General features: G+C 37.7%; 1 protein-coding gene across 1 annotated transcript in view; it reads left to right on the forward strand.

The window, feature by feature from the left end:
• The window catches only part of LRRK2 (leucine rich repeat kinase 2), a 174,027-nt gene that overhangs the window by 37,973 nt on the left and 118,881 nt on the right, over window positions 1–17,173 (forward strand). The window contains exons 8-13 of the mRNA XM_071218762.1: window positions 4,307–4,426; window positions 4,885–5,027; window positions 5,130–5,209; window positions 6,675–6,781; window positions 11,495–11,624; window positions 13,809–13,933. Coding sequence (XP_071074863.1) covers window positions 4,307–4,426; window positions 4,885–5,027; window positions 5,130–5,209; window positions 6,675–6,781; window positions 11,495–11,624; window positions 13,809–13,933 — 705 coding nt within the window. The remainder of the gene's footprint in view (window positions 1–4,306; window positions 4,427–4,884; window positions 5,028–5,129; window positions 5,210–6,674; window positions 6,782–11,494; window positions 11,625–13,808; window positions 13,934–17,173) is intronic.

Here is a 17,173-nt window from a genome sequence, read left to right on the forward strand (position 1 = left end):
TGAATATTTTGAAGTCTCCATCATTTTTGAATGCTAACTTTGTTGGATAGAGTATTCTCAGTTGGAAATTTTTTTCTTTTAGTACCTTGACTATGTCATACCACTGTCTTCTTGCCTCCATGGTTTCCCATGAGAAATCAGCATTTAAATCTTATTGAGCCTCCTTTGTATGTGATGGTTCTCTTTTCTCTTGCTGCTTTTAGTATTTTCTCTTTGTCTGGAGCATTGGATAACTTGACAAGTATATGTCTTGGGATTTATGCTGTTTGGGGTGCATTGTGCTTCCTGGACATGTACATCCATCTCCCTCAATAGGTTTGGGAAGTTTTCAGTCATATTTCCTCCAACATCCCTTCTGTCCCCTTTCCCTTCTCTTTTCTTTCTGGGATGCCTATAATACGTATGTTTGCATGTTTTGCATTGACATTCAGGTCCCTAAGTCTCTGCTGGATTTTTTTCTATCTTTTTACCAACCAGTTCTACTATCTGTTTGATTTCAGATGTACTGTCTTCCACATCACTTAATCTCTCCTCTGCCTCTTCGAGTCTGCTGTTATTTGCTGAGAGTATATTTTTGATTTCTTGAATTGTGCTGTTCATTACCATTATATCTGTTATATTTTTGTGTATGATTTCAGTTTCTTCTGTATTCTCTCCAATTGTTTTCATATTCTTAATCTCTTCCTTCACCTCATCAAATTGGTCCCTAATATATGTTTTGAGATCTTTAATTACTTGTTTGATGTTCTGCCGCTCTTCCTGGTTTTTAGTTTGTTCATTGGATTGGGGCATGTTTTCTTGATTATTGTTTTGGTTTGTAGTTTTTTGTTGCTATCTGGTCATCATTTTATCTTGACGGGTTTAGTCAGTTGCTTAGCTTCTTGGTCTAGTTTGGAGTTTAATTAGTTGTTGTTTTTGCATGCATGTTAAGTCTTCTCTTTGTCACTTTGTTCTTCTTATTCTGTTTCCTTATTGTTGGCTAAGTTCACTTGAAGGAAAATATTAGGGCCAGAGAAAGCAAAAGGAGTAAGAAAGGAAAATGAATAATAGTAGTATTGATAGTAAATATTAACAGAGGCACCATGTGAGATATAGGAGAATGGATGTTAGACTCATGTAAGGTATGTAGACTTATAACAGTAAGAAAAGTAGAGTATGTAAAAATCTGAATATGGGGAGGACTACAGTGTGAATTAAAAGGCCTGTGTTTTCAGGAGAGAGGCAAAGAGAAAAGAGAGGAGAATAATATAAAGAGTGACTATATGGCAGAAAACAGAACGGAGGTATTAGTAATAAAAAGTCAAAAAAATAGGGGGGCAAACAAAGAGAGGTGTAATGTAAGAGGAACAATCAATGATGGAGGATAGAAAGATGTAGAGGAAAGGGAATAGTGTTGGTGGCCAAAATCAATACACATAGAAAAGAGGAAATGGATGATGAGGAAATACAGCAAATGTGAAGCTCTCCCTTCAGCTCCTAATGTAAGAAGAATAAGAAAGCGGAGAAAGAAAGAAAGAGAAAAAAAATGGACAAAAGGGAGAGGGGAAGTAAGCAGGAAAAAGAAAAAGGAAAGAAAGAAAAAGGAAAAAGGGCCTTGGGGGGATAAAGAGGAAGGAAAAACAAGGAAAACCAACCAAATACTAGGAAAAGTTTCAAGCAAGGAATCCTGTTTGTAGTTAAATAAAACGCTTAGGGATCTGACGTTCCCCCTTTTCTCCCTTCCTCACTTCCCTCTCTCCCAGGCAGCAAGAAAGCTGCCTGAGAGGTCTGGTAGGAGATTCAAGTGGGTCTTTGTTGAATCAGCTCCACACAGAAAACAGCGACTCTTAATTTCCAGAGAGAGAGCACCGACACCTCACCAGGGACCCCAAGTGTGCTATTGGAGGCTTGGAAAGTGCCTCCTTTAGTCTCTCTCCTTTGGATGTGCTATGAGAGGTCTAGTTGATTTTCCGACTCCACCTTCTCCCAGGCCAAGTTTCCTATCCCAGGGTATTTAGCTGAATCGGGCTTTCTCAGCAGATTCACCACTCCTCTCTTCCCAGACTCTCCCCAAGCCAGCCGGTATGCTCCTCCAAGCGCAAAAAAAGAAAAAAAAGAAAAGAAAAAAGGGGCGGGGGGAACACCAGAAAATTGAACCCACACTAGCCAGGCCCCCTTACTGCGCCCCCCACCGAAACCCTCCCACCCACGGAGTAGTCCAAAACCAGAGGGCTAAAGCAATCCCAGACCTCCGGGAGCGCTGGACTTGGGAAAGGAAAGTCCGGGACTCTGCAAACCCAGGGCACACAGGTCCGTGGAGCACGGGCTACGGGGGGCTCAGGGGACATGGACCTGGGGACCACGCATCCGGGGACCCCAGGGCCCAGGACGCCACCACACAACCGACAGTTCTCAGGAAACACCCGGCCACCAGCCCTAGGGGGAAGGGTCCCGCCAGCCCACAGCTTCCGACCTCTACTTGTAAGCCACAATTCTACCTTTAGCAAGCACCACCCCTGCCACTCTCTCTCCAAATCGATGTCCACACACCCTCCGCCCTGCAAGCCCCCAAGACAGCCCGCCCCTGCAAGACTCCAACCCCACTCGGCCGCGTCTTCGCAGGAGAGACCATAAGCTGCACTCATTCAGATGCCATCTTGCCCTGCCTCCCCTCTTACTGAGCTTTTGAAGCAGCACGTTAATGTGTTTTGTTAAATTTGGGAAATTTTCTGCCAATATTTCTTTGGACATTTCTCTCCTTCTTCTTCTTCCGGGACACCTATAATGCATATATTTGTATACTTGATCATATCACATAGGTCTCCTAAACTCTGTTCACTTGTTGTTACTATTTTTTCTTCCTGCTCTTTGGCTTGAATCATTTAAGATGTTCTGTCTTTGAGTTTATCAATTGTTTCTTCTGTGAGTTCCAATTAGTTGTTGAAACCCTCTAGGGAATTTTTCAGTTTGATTTTTGTAGTCTTCCACTTCAGTATTTCTGTTTTTTTTTTTTTTCTTTTAAAAATTTCTGTCTCTTTACTGAGATTCTTCTATTGCTCTTTCATTGTTTTCCTGATGTCCTTCAGTTCTTTTTCTGTGTTTTCCTTTATTTCCTTAGCATATTGAGGATCATGGTTTTAGAGTCTTTATTCTGTATGTCCAAAGTGTGGTATTCTTTGTTGATGGTTTCTGGATTTTTATGTTGTTCCTTTGGATGGGCCATCATTTCCTGTTTGTTTTGTAATCTTCTGTTGCAATTTAGTACAATTTAATACTTTAAAGTGTCAACTCTGAGATTTAATCTTGAGCTGTCTATTCCTTAAATGTGTATCCAGCTAGTGATATGGCAGAGATTTTCTTGAGTGCCAGGATCTAGCAAAAGCAACCCAACCAACACAAAAAATGCCTTTCACAGGCTTTGCATATTGGCCCTTGATTAATATTTAGTTTCAATGATATTCCTTTTACATCTCTGGCTTTATGTCCCATGGATCATTTAATTTCTGAATGATTGGAGCTAAAACTTAGCTTAAAAAAACCTACCTCTATAAATTTATAGCTGAATAGGAAGGAGTTTCCTTTTTACTTATAGAGAGAAAGCTGGTGACCATCCATGAGTGAGTTACAAATAAATCAAATAGAAAGAGGCACATAGGTGATGGAGGGCGGAGAGAAACCTATCCATCCATTTTATATAAAGATTTCAGGAATATCATTTACAATTTATTTCTTAACAAGGCTATTGATTTTTGGATGTGATGTTGATTCTCAAATTAATGTGTTTATAAAAATGTGTGGGACTTTTTCTTGTGGTGGATTTAAGAGTGTGAAATAATCTTTTATACATTTTCAAAGAGCATCATAAACAAGGTTAGATCATGATAAGATTCCTTGATGTGCAAGAAGGGTGTTTTAACAAAAGGATTTAATGAAGATGGAGGGTTTTTAAGATTTCCATCTCATTGAAGGCAGGGCAATTGTTTTGTGCAATGAATATCACAGTGCTTTGTATAATAGACACTTAAATGTTTTATATGAAGATGACATGAGAGGTAGTCAAAAAACACAAAGTTAATATGTCCCAAATATGTATCATTATTTTTGCTAAGTCACTTCTGTTGTATATGTAAGATAGTTAAATGAAAGTATGAAATAAATGTTGAAAAACTTAATCATGGTAAGCGCTTTTTATTAAAATAATTATGTATTTTTAATATCAGCAAAATATTCATCACTACACAAAGGTATTGATTTAAATATACTGTTATTAAAGGTAATTTAAGTTCCATGGATGACAATTCTACTAATGTCTCATTTAAACTTTTAGGTAACTTTTTTAATATTTTGGTATTAAATGAGGTACATGAGTTTGTGGTGAAAGCTGTGAAGCAGTATTCAGAGAACGCAACCTTGCAAATCTCAGCACTCAGCTGTTTAGCGCTCCTCAGTAAGTAATTTTGCCAAAAAGAATATTCTTACAATTGCATTTGATCTTGAACTTTAGCATGATAACAAGAAAGTCCTGAAGTAGAGAAGGAAGTATTAGATGGCTTTTCTGACCTAATACGACTCATTTTCCAAGAGAGGATACTTCCAAGAAAGTGAGTGACGACAGGTGCACTGCCCTAGTCTTGCAGGGTTTTCCTTTACCTCTTTGATTTAGCTTTGTGATTGGTATTAGTTTTGTTTGGTATCCTCTTCCTGCTTTTATTATTTATCTATATAGATGGGTTGGCAGTCCAATGAGTGGTGCTCATATTAGATATGCGGTATATTAAAAATAGCTTTATTATCAACAAGGCCTCTACTAAAGAACAACTCACACTATAGATGATGTTTCAAGATACTTAGACCCAGTAATTCAATCTAATATATTATATATTCCTTTTTTTTTTTTCTTTCAAGCTGAGACCATTTTCCTAAATCAAGATCTTGAGGAAAAAAATGAGCATCAGGAGAATGATAATGAAGAGGAAGAAGATAAATTGTTTTGGCTGGAAGCCTGTTACAAAGCATTAACGTGGCATAGGAAAAACAAGCATGTACAGGTTGGAGTCTTTCATGAATATTATAGTTATTCAGCATTCTGTTTGTTCAATAATCTATGTTTTGACAGGTTTCTCTTTTTTTTTTTTTCCTCCATAATCCAGGAGGCTGCATGCTGGGCATTAAATAATCTCCTTATGTACCAAAACAGTTTACACAAGAAGATTGGAGACGAAGATGGCCAGTCAGTACTTTTGATTTTATATGATAGAAAATTTTTGATTGAAAAAATTTTATTGCTACATATAAAATGCCTTAGTGTAATTTTTTTGTGACAAATATTTTTAAAAAGTGTTTTAAACTTTTTTTATTCTTTTTTTGTTACAAATATTTTTATGTAGGGATTTATGTTTTGAGTGTTGCCACGAAATAGTGGTGGATAAATAATATTTTGATCTCAGTGCCTTCAGTAATTAGAAAAAGGTGGTGTGTTTGAGAATTATTACTGAGAGATTTGGGATCGAGTCGTTCAGTAATTTATGGATGATAGCAAAAGAGTCTTTAATTTTTCTGTCTGATGGCTTAAAATGCATTATCAGATAACCTCAGGGGATAGCAATCCTAGGCCGTCTGTGACCTTCTCTGTTGCTGAGGCCATTCCAGCAGGCTGTCCATCTCAGGAATCAGGTGTGGTTAGGCAGCCTCCTGTGCAGGTTCCCCACGCAGGTGGAGTTTTGACCCGTCTTCTCTTGAGAGGGTTGTTCGAAGCTGTTAGCCCCTGAGGCGCTGTCCACGGTAGCAGCATTTCAGACATCACAGGACCAGCCCTCTCTCCCTAAGGTACAAGCTGTAACACCCAGACTTGCATGTCTGTGAGATTTGTTTCATGTCCACGAGCCTCTGTGCTTTATGGCAACTGCTTATAACTGCCATTTGCACTGGCTATTCCCTGAGTTTTAAAATTTTAATGAGTAACTGGGGAAGTTAAATAACAATATTCTACATCTCAAATCCTGACAGCCTGTTTACATGGTTACCTTTATGTTGTCCTACTGCCAAAAAGAAAGGGAATTAATGACACAGGTACTATTTAAATAAACATCTCCATTCAAAAAAAACATTAATTCTTTTGAAAACCATACTTCAAACCAGCATCCTAATTATCCCACTTTGGGTAATCTACTTAAGAGGCTAGGGGAAGGCGGATTCTTGCTGTGGTTTATAATGTTCCTAGTACTTAACCTCCATATCCACAGATTTAAAAAATAGCCTGTTTTTTGAAAGAAAGCATGTTTTATGTTCTGAACCTTTAGAGTCCACTATGTTTATGATTTTACAATTTTCCTTTCTTTGTCTTTTCTTTGTTACCTACAAAAGTATCTTCCTGTCTTATCTTTCATTTTCTTCTTTTTACCTTCTTCCTCTTATTATCTCTTGTTATATCTGCTGAGCCTTTTTTTCCTGCACTCCCTATCAGCTTTGGAAGAAACATATTAATGTCGATTTTATTAACATTTACTGGGTTTGAACCTAACTTATAAATTGAAAACTGTTTAACTAGAATTTACTCTTTTAAGTGGAGGTGGCCTAAGGTGTAGTTTACGTACACTTATTTTTATTAGAGAGAATAGATAATGGTAAGTGAATATTTAAGCAGATTATTATAAAGATTTATAATTATTAATATTGTGCTTGAAATTTTGTGAAAGAGTCCCAGCTCATAGGGAAGTGATGCTTTCCATGCTGATGCATTCCTCGTCCAAAGAAGTGTTCCGGGCCTCTGCAAATGCATTGTCAACTCTGTTAGAACAAAATGGTAAGGGGTACAGCATATTTTTTAATAAAGAAAAATACATTTTGTTTTTTTTTTAATAAAAATAAGACATTGTAAAAATTCATTTCTGTAGTTAAATATCTGAAATATAGATATATTGAAATAGAAATGAAAGGCTGTAGAAGAAAATAAACGTTCTGATGTATTTATTCTTTTGCACTTCTATGTATCTACTCACACCCTGGCATATACAGTGTATTCTTTGTAGCAATGGAATCTACTATACTCTTTTATAGCCAACTTTTATATTTTGTCCTTTCATTTTAATAAGTGTGGATTCTCACATTATTATTAATTTTTTTTGGGGGGGGTACCAGGGCCGGGTTTGAACCTGGGACCTCATACATGGGAAGCCGACACTCAATGACTGAGCCACATCGGCTTCCCTGGGATGGCTTTTTCAATTGTTTCGCTTGTTGCCTGTCTCTGTTTTTAACCGAACCTGGGACAGCCCATGTGGGAGGTGGGTGCTCAACTGCTTGAACCACATCCTCCTCAGCCACATTATTACTTTTAATGGTTTTCCAGTGCATGCCTATATCCTATTTTATGAACCAAATTCTTGTTGATGGATTTTCAGCTTGTGTCTAGTGGTTTTGTTTTTTTTTTTGTAAACCTATAATAAACACCACTCTCCAAACATTTTCCTTTATATACTGTTCCCATTATTTTCTTAGGAAAGTTTCCTAGAAATGCAGTTTTTTGAAGAAGGATTCACTATTTTAAAATCTGGCACAATTGTCCATTATAAAATTTTTATACTACTATTTTTTTGAAATGGTCTTTTACATATAGGTCTTACAAGTCTGATGAAAAACTCTGCATTATTAAGGAGAGAAAAATGGCTGCTCTACCTACGGGGCCTCCTGTTCCTGTACCTGTTAGAAGGAAATACTGCCAGAAAACTCGGGGAGAAAATGTATTATAGAGTCCCTGGGACTTGCCTCCTCTTTCAGGATAGTTTTAGATGGAGAAAAATACTGAGAACCTGAGATGGACACCAGTGTTTACATCAGCCTTAGTAGAGAACCCGGGCAGAGTGAAAGGCGGAAAAAACAACCTCACGTGCATTTCTTTATATTATTATTTACCAAATCAAGAGGAAAATCGTGTCTTCTTCCTATTTCTCCCATCTCACCTCACCTCTCTGACAACATTTTTTTGTTTTTTAAAATTTTTAATTATTTTTTTAAAAGATATATAGACTACATAAATGTTACATAAAAAAAATATAGGGGATTCCCATATGCCCTGCTCCCCACACTGCCCACATTTGCCCCCTTTAGCAGCATCCTTCTTTAGTGAGGTACATTCATTGTAACTGATGAACGCATTTTGGAGCATGGCCACTAAGCACGGATTAAAGTTTACATGTAGTTTACACTCTTCCCCACACAATTCTGTAGGTTATGGCAAGAAATATAATGGCCTGTATCTGTCATTGTAATGTCATTCAGGACGATTCCTAAGTCCCGAAAATGCCCCATGTTATACCTGTTTTCCCTCTCCCTGACCTCAGGATCTCCAGTGGCCACTGCCTCCACATCAATGGTAAAAGTTCTTCCATTGCTAGAATCACAATAAGTCCATGGTAAAATACTAGTAAGTCCACTCTAGTCCATATTTCATTCCTCAGTCCTGAGGATTCTGGGATGATGGTGCCCACTCCACCTCTGAGTCTGACAACATTTTAATAAAAGGCATGGGTGGCCGAGAGGACTGACAGATGGGGTTGCTTGCATCGAGCTAAGCAGAGTAGGAGGGGTAGTTTGAGAGTCCTGGATGGGGCTCTCCTAAAAGTGAGGACTGGATTTTGCTGCTTTTATGTGTGGGCACCTTGGAGAAGAAATAGGCCTTTCCCGTGTGCAGACCACACTGTGTTGGTGCTGTAATTCTTACCATCTGATATGCAAACAAAGCTACCATGACTGTCAGACTTGGACAGTTTCTTGTTATAACATCTGAGGATTAATTACATTTGGAGTCAACCTTGATTTCTTTGTTGAGAGTCAGTTCTCTGTTCTTTCTAACTTCTTTGTTTTTCAATTAAAAAATATTTATTGAAGCATACCCCTCATACATGAACATACATAAACAGTAAGTAGGTAGGAATATTTGTGAATTTACAGAACACACATCCATAATATCACATGGGGCTCTCATACCTCACCCTACCACCAATACCTTGCATTGTCGTGAAACATTTTTAACTAGTGGTGAAAGCGCATCCTTACTTCTTTGTTCCTGGCCACCTCCCGGACACTCTGTCCTCAGATCCCTTTGCGTTGTCTCTGGAGTTCCACTGCTGAGCATGATGAACTCGAGCAGCTGGTTCGCTAACCTCTGTAGGTCACTTCTCATTGAAAAACTCTTGGGCACAGAGCTAGGTGAGGTTTTCTAGAAAACGACTGGATGGTCAGCAAGAAGAAGCAGGCTCTGCCGCGGTGGCCCTGAGGTCAGGTCACAGAGACTTGCGTGACACTTTCCTCATGTGAATAACTCTTTTCAATGCCTGTTTATTGAGCTTCTGCTATGTGCCAGGTGATGCTCTTGGCACTTGGCGTGTATCAGTTAATAAAGGAGTTAAAAATCTCAGGCTCAGGAAGCTTAAATTTAGTGGGGAAGGTAGATAATAAAGAGAAGTAAAATATATGGTCCGTGATGTAACTAAGAAATAAAAAATGATGCAAGGAAGGAGGCGATGAAAAGTTGGGGATCAAAGGGGATGAAATTGTGAATAGGCAGCCTGGAAGGGCCTGTTGAGTAAAGACTTGAAAGAAGTTGAATATTGTTATTGGCCTTTTAAAGAAGATAATATCCTGCTAATGTGGGATTGGTGAGGTCAACAGGGTTATGAGAATAGCAGGTAAATGAAATAATGTGTAAAATGTTCTCTCAACTCTAAAGTTGACGCCATGATATAATTTCTTCTCCTAGTTCTGGTGTGGGATCAAATATCTATTCTCAATTTTCAAGTCATAATGAACCTACTTTCTGGAAAACAGTGCTAATTTGGTTAATATCGGAAATAGTGGTTCTTAAACTGTGGTCCCAAGACCTTCTCAGGGAATGTGTTAAAAATAGAAATTCTTGGGTCCCCCACAGACCTACTGAATTCTAAACTGTGGGGCTGAGAGCCAGCAATCTGTGCTTTGGCAAGCTCTCCAGATGATTCTAATGCATGAGAACCACTAGTCTAGACTAACTTCTCCATAATTAAGCGAAATAACCAACATTTTATTGTGTTTTAATGTGTGATATTCTGGGTGTCTTCAAAGGGTATGAAATAGCAAAGAGTCTTTCAGGAAGTGGTAGCATTTTAGAATGTGTACATCACTTCTTTTTTTCAGGCAAGCAAGTAAAGAGTTTATTGAGAAACCAAAGAAAGGGAAAGTACACCTTAGAGACGTGGGTGTTGGCGTCCCCAGCTTGGCTTTTTAGAGGCTGTTCTTTCCTCCTCCCCCTTGCCCATGGTAGGGAGGGACCCTAGCTATTTGCTGTCCTGATTGGTTGTCTTTCTGTCTTCCTTTACTCTTGGTCACTCAGGTTGCACCTGTCAGCTTTCAGGGAACCAAAGGGGAGGCCTTCCTGTTTGTTGTTCTCTGGGACTTTCTACTTGACTTCTGACTTTTGTCCTATCTTTTCCTTTTCTCCCAATTTGAGATTTTTTTTTTGAAGTCTTTATTTTACTCTCTTCCAATTTGAGATTGACAACTCATTTTTAAAAACAGACTCAGTTGAAAACTTTCTAATTTTCACTTACTGCCACTTCAAAGTGTTGAATTACAGTATAGAATGTTGGCATTGATATTTAGATAGAGGCTTTAAGACAACTAATATTTATATGGAAATTTCAAGACAATGGATTTGAATGTAGTGAAGAGAGCTTATTATGAAGAGGAGAGTTAGCCTCTAATCATTACTTCGAAGATAGTTTCTTTCAAGGTGGAATGTAAAGTCAGTTTTAAAGCTCAGTGATGGGCTTCGTAAGCCTTGACAAAACTTCGTGAAAAAAGTGTAGTTATTCACGCCCTGCATCAGAGCTTTCCCTCCGTTTTGCCGTGGAGGCATATGTAGGAAGGCTGTTTGTGTGGTCACTGTGATAAGTATACCAGGCAGCTCAAAGCTGAAAGCCACTCAGCCTGGCTCCCGCCCCCAGCCCCCACCTGACACCCACCGCAGGAGCTGAGGGATCGGCCAAGTTCTGTGCACCTGTGCCTTAGTCCCACCTTGCTGGTTTCCGGCACCGCCGGTGGATCTTAGCTTCATAGAAGCACAGTTATTTTGTGAAGTTATTTTGAGTATTAGAATGAAATTTGAAGTTATTTTGAGTATTAGAATGAAATTTTATCCTTATTTTGGTAGGCATTATTTTAAAACCTTTTTCTGTAAACACATACCTCTTACATTGGCAGGGTTATAATGGTTATGCTGATTCCACAGGAACCAGCCTATTCTGTGAATATAACATTTAAAACAAAAATCTCAGCAGAGGATTGACCAAAAAAAAAAAAAAAAGGTTTATCTTTTAAAGAAATAACATTAATGAGCTTTAAATTGTCAGTGAAATATAAATTATATTTGTACTTGTATATACTTTCCTGTGAATTTGGACTACCTTAATACTCTATGACTTGTAAGTTTATGAAAATATGCTCACATTTCTTTAAGTCACATTTTAAAAAAATCTTGTAGTTAATTTCAGAAAAATCCTGTTATCAAAAGGAATATATCTGAATGTATTGGAGTTAATGCAGAAGCATATACATTTTCCTGAAGTGGCTGAAAGTGGCTGTAAAATGCTAAATCATCTTTTTGAAGGAAGGTAAGATAGATTCATGAACTTGTGCAGAATATAGAATATTGGGCAGGCAGAATACTGACATTTCAAGAACATTACTAGGAACGAAAGGCAAACATAGGTATTTAAAGATTGAAACATTTTGCAATATACTCTCATATCACTGATAAAATGAATTTATGTTATCTGAACGTTGGAAGGGATGGCAGAAATGGTAGAACTATGTTGAAAGTTTGCTTTTGTGCTTGGTGCTTGGTATGGACTGAATTTTGAAAAATAGTGTTGCAAAACTTTTTCAAATTATTGTGTAAGTGAAAGGTATAAAAGAAATGGTAAAATCACGGTATCTTCTAATTGTTGCTTTTTCACAAGTACATTCTTATTCTTTCATTTGAATTAACTTCGTATTTTCTTCCTGCTGTCATTCCCAAGCTAGGGAAGCTTTCAATTGCATCTAGTCTAAGTCCAGAGTTATTTAGTTATTAGTGGCACATCAGAGACCAGATGCTTTTATCTGGGGGTGGAGGGGAGGGAGGGAGGGGGGATTGTCTCGCTTATAAAAAACCAAAACTGATTTATATTCAGACAGTGCCTACTGCAGAGTATGTTCAGTACCGTTTGGCATTTTGTTAGACCAATAAATGTGAGGTAATTTTGGCTTTAAGTCAATTTCAAACAAAAAAAGAGCCTATATAAGAAACTCATGTGTAGAAGGAAAATTAAATGGTCACAGACTTCAGTCAAAATAGATTTTCAACCCTGGCTTTGCCACTAATTTAGGCCAACTATTTGATCTCTAAACTTCAGGTTTCTCATCTGTAAAGACAAATAATAACAGCTTCACAAGTTCTAAGTTTATAATGTAAGGATTAAATACAATTCGTTTTTAAAAAGGAGTTAAAATAATTCCTGGCACATTATGTGTACTTAAAAATCATAGCTGCTGTGTTTAGTAGTACTGTTATTAAATAGAAATAAATGAAGTGCATATAGCTTGATAAACTGCAGGTAGCAGGTCTATAGGAATATAAGGAATGGAGTTGCACTGTTTGATTTTTTAACATCAGTCCAGCTAACCTATTTATGTTTGTGCATATCATATCTATAACTCTTATTTCACTTGTTTAAATGTTGCTTTTGAAGATTTAAGTGAAAAGTTTATCTAAATGCTGGTTTTTATGGTGGTGGATGTGTGTGAACCTTTATAAATGAGGCAAAATCACAGTGGCATACACTCCAATTTAGGATTCTGTAGATTCTGGGCAAGCCATTCCCTCTATGTAAAATTTGAGCAGTTCGAGTCTTGGGGATTCAAAGTTAACTATGGCCACATGCCTGCCCTTAGAAAGCTCCCTATCTTGCGGGGGAGATGGATTTGTGAACAGATAATTTCAATACCTTGTGAGAATGGAACAGCATTGGTATGTGAAAGACAAAATAGGAAGAGCAGCGTGGGCTCAGCTGGCGTAACGAAGGAGGGGATGTGTTTAAACTGGGTCTGGAAGGGGGAAAGGAGGAGGTGTTAATATATTTCAGTGACCACGGAGCCGGGCAAAAGGCAGGCATGATTTCTAGACGAGCAAGTTTCAATTAACATAACACCGTGCAAAGCGAGGAATTTATATTAAAGTTCAGAATACCTACTAAAATCCAGCTGAGTAATATTTGTTCACCTACAAAAGGAAAACTACATATACTACCTTAGAGTAACCAAGACTTTAATGCAGAGTAAAGCTGATTAAGAATACCAGGTAGGGCGTTCAGTGATGCGAGTCTGGGACAGATGGGACAGCATGTTGCAAGTCCTTCCCTGGGCTGAGATGAGTTTGGATCCCAGCTCTGTCACTTTCTAGGCATAGGTATTTAACCACAGTCAGCCTAAGTGTTCTTCATCCAGAAAGTGGGAATAAGAGCCCCCACTTTGCAGGGTTGTGGCCACTGACCCATACATAGGATCAGAAGGAAACTGCCAGTTTCACAAAACTAAATAAAAGATTCCCAGGTTACTGTAAATTTTACCTGTTGAGGTCAAAGGTTTATTAAATAATAATTTAAATTATGTGTGCTTATGTCATTACATTCATGTGCCTGTTCATATAGCTTTTTCTAATAAAATATGTTTGACTTCTTTTCTTGCATTTGTTTTTGGTGTTTGTGTAATCGAATCGGATCGTACTTGCAGTAAATATTTCAATTTTATATCTCCAGTAACACTTCCCTGGATACAATGGCCACGGTGGCCCCCAAAATACTAACAGTTATGAAAAGCCACGAAACATCACTTTCTGTGCAGCTGGAGGCGCTTCGAGCTATTTTACATTTTATAGTTCCAGGTAAGTTACATAACTGATTGTGGGAGAAGATAGCAGTTTAAACGGATTTTTGACCTTTAATGAAATAACTTTCTAGGCAAACATTAAAGGTCCAGGTTCTGTCAACCAAATGCAAATCTTGCTGCTAAGTCAAAAATAAAAATAGAGAAAAAATAATGATGAAGAAGAGTCACAGATCAAATTTTAAGACAATTCAATGACTTATTCACACAGTTTAAGTACAAAATAAAGTGTTGAGCTTTTTCTTTCAAGGAGAGGGCCCATCTCTATAGTTCTTTCCTGGTACCATCACCCTAATTCAATTTTTTTTTCCTTGTCTAAATTATTATAATAGCTTTTTAACTAATTTTCACACCTACTCTCTTGCCTCTGTCCAATCCAGCTTTTACTCTGGCTAAATTAATCTTCCTGAAACATAACCATGTTTCAACAATTCCCCACCCCCAACTTTCCCTCCTGTTTATATCTTTGTGACCTCAATTGGTCCTCCAAGGTCAATTTGAAACCCTTTGTTCTTCCATTCATTCAGCACGAATTTATTAAGTGCCTCTTGTGTTATAAACGCTGTGATGGCTGCTGAGATTTGAGAGATGAATGGGAAAAAGAGATGGTGCTCTATTATGAGAGTTGAGAGTTGGAAGGATAGGTAAATAGTTACTTACTGGATAATGTGAGATGTGCTTATGTATCTATACGCCTATGTAAGGCTATGAGAATATTGATGGAATCCCAGATAATCACTCATAGGAGGAGGCCAGCGACTGTGATACTTGAGTTGGGTTGAGAGCTCAGCAGGGGCCCTGGTGGAAAGGCTGGGAAAGGCTTTTCATGCAGGAGAAGGCACACGTGGCAAAAAATTTGTGCCTTTAACCAGAATTCAATTCAAATTTGTTAAAGGTGTTTAAAAAGTGGATTGCCAGGAACAAATTTGCAGTTTTTAAAGAGAGCCCTGTGGTATGGAGAATGATTAGAAAGGAGGGACACTAAAGACAGGGAGATTGGGATAGATGGCAGTTGACAGTCAAATGAAACGTGGCTAAGAGGTCCAGCAATGGAAACAGAGAGGACGGGATGTATCGAGAGTCATTTAGGAGACACATTTGACAAGTCTTTGTGACTAATGAATATGCAGTATGACATTATTTATTGTTATTCTGTAAAATTCTCAATTCCTTTGAAGACCCATTATTTTTTTGTCCTTTAAAAATGGACTCTTCCATATCTGAAATCTAAATCTACCATTTTCTGTATTCCTATAGCTATTTTGTTTCTGAGTATATGCGTATTCTCAGTGTATGAGTCTAAAGTTATACATTTTTCATAGACAGGGCTTTCTTTAATCATTTTTTTTTTTTTTAAGTTTTCCCTTGTAGTAACATATATACAACTCAAAATTTCCCATTTTAACTGCTTTCAAGTATACAATCTGGTGGTATTAATTACATTCACAGTGCTGTGCTACTGTCACTTATATCCATAGCCCCAACTTTTTTATCACCTCAAACCGAAGCTCTGCACCCATTAAACAAAAATTTCCTCTACCCATCTCCCCACCTCTGACCCCTGGTAACCTGTAATCTACTATCTGTCTCTAGTGAAATTTGCTTCGTTTTTAAATTCCTCTTACCTTGGATATTCAGTCATATTTCTTGAATCATGGTGTTCCATTCATAATTTCCAGTTAACTTTTGGAGCCACAGTTTAGCAGACAGTTTTGCTCAAAAATATTATTGCTAGTCTTCATTTTTAATTTGGTTTGTAGATTGCAAAAACAAAAATGAAAACCACTTTTCATTGTCTTTAAACATGTTAGATGTATTCTTTTGAGTGTGCATTTGAGTTTTAAACATAACCAAAGCCATTGAAAACCAAATCTGTGAGCTAATAAAATAATACCATTTTAGTTCAAGAACAAATTTTAGATATAATAATTTTTCTTTTGTTGTTCTTCAAATGACAACTGAAAAAATGTTCTTTAGCTGTATTACAGTGCCCTTGAAAATAATATTATTCCTTTAGGGTTTGTATTAATCACCTAAAGGGGTGCTGATGCAAAGTACCAGAAATCTGTTGGCTTTTATAAAGGGTGTTTATTTGAGGTAGAAGCTTACAGTTACCAGGCCATGAAGAGTCCAGCTCAAGATACCATAAGAGGTACTTTCCTACCCAAAGTCTGTTGCCACGTGTGACGGTTCAGCCTTCCTCTTCCTCTTAAGGTTCTTCTGATTGCAGCCATAGGCTGGCATAAGGCTCTTCTCTCTCCCTGGGGCTCATTTCTTTCCGGGCTCAGCTGCCCTGGTCTCTTCACAAGGTCAGCTGTAGACTCTCAGGTGAATGGCTCAACTCTCCCCAGGGCTCCAGTGTCAAAACCAAGTTCTCTCCTTTACTGTGTCTTTTTCTGTGTATCTAGTTCCATATGAGAGACTTTTATCAGACCAAGGGGTGTAGGATTCAACTCTGAGCCACGTTCTAATTACATGGTTGAATCCAAGCCCGAATCTTAATGTAATTTATGCAGATGGTTCAGCTGAAGATATCTAGTACAATCAAGGGGTTACCAGGCCCAGAGGAATGGACCAGTTTACAAACATAATCTTTCTCTCTTTTTTTAAAGATTTATTTATTTTTTATTCCCCCCCCCTTCCCCTCCTCCTGCCCTGCTATTTTTGCTGTCTGTGTTGTCTTCTCTCCTCATTTCCTCTCCTCTAGGATTCACTGGGATTTGATTATAGAGACCTCTGATGAGGAGAGAGGTTCCCTGTCAATTGTGCTACCTTAGTTCCTAGTTTCTGCTGCATTTCACCTTGACTCTTCTTTATAATACTAATTTATTGAAGATATTGAATCAGTTGCTTTAATACAATAATAATAAAGACCCAGCTATTTTACTAAAATATTTTCAGCAGGTTATATAAAATATCATTTTACTTGTTCTTTCTTGACTGAACATCAGTTCTTAGGGAACTGATTAGTTCAGTTTGAAATTATTAGGGAGTAATTTCTAAGAAAGGACATACACAAATTGGAAAGTATATGGAGGAGAGTGAGGAGGAATATTAAGCCACTTTGATAAGAGCAATCAGAGCAAATGAGTTTGTTTAATCTGGAGAAGAGAATACCTGTGTTATATTCTACTCATTTATAGCTAATAACAGTACCTAAAAATATTGACTTAAAATGTGTCAGGCATTATTTGAAATGCTTTATGTAGAGTCTTTTAATCCTTGTAGCAGATACTAG

The sequence above is a fragment of the Dasypus novemcinctus genome, chromosome 12, assembly GCF_030445035.2.
Source record: "Dasypus novemcinctus isolate mDasNov1 chromosome 12, mDasNov1.1.hap2, whole genome shotgun sequence".
In the NCBI taxonomy this organism is placed as follows: Eukaryota; Metazoa; Chordata; class Mammalia; order Cingulata; family Dasypodidae; genus Dasypus; species Dasypus novemcinctus.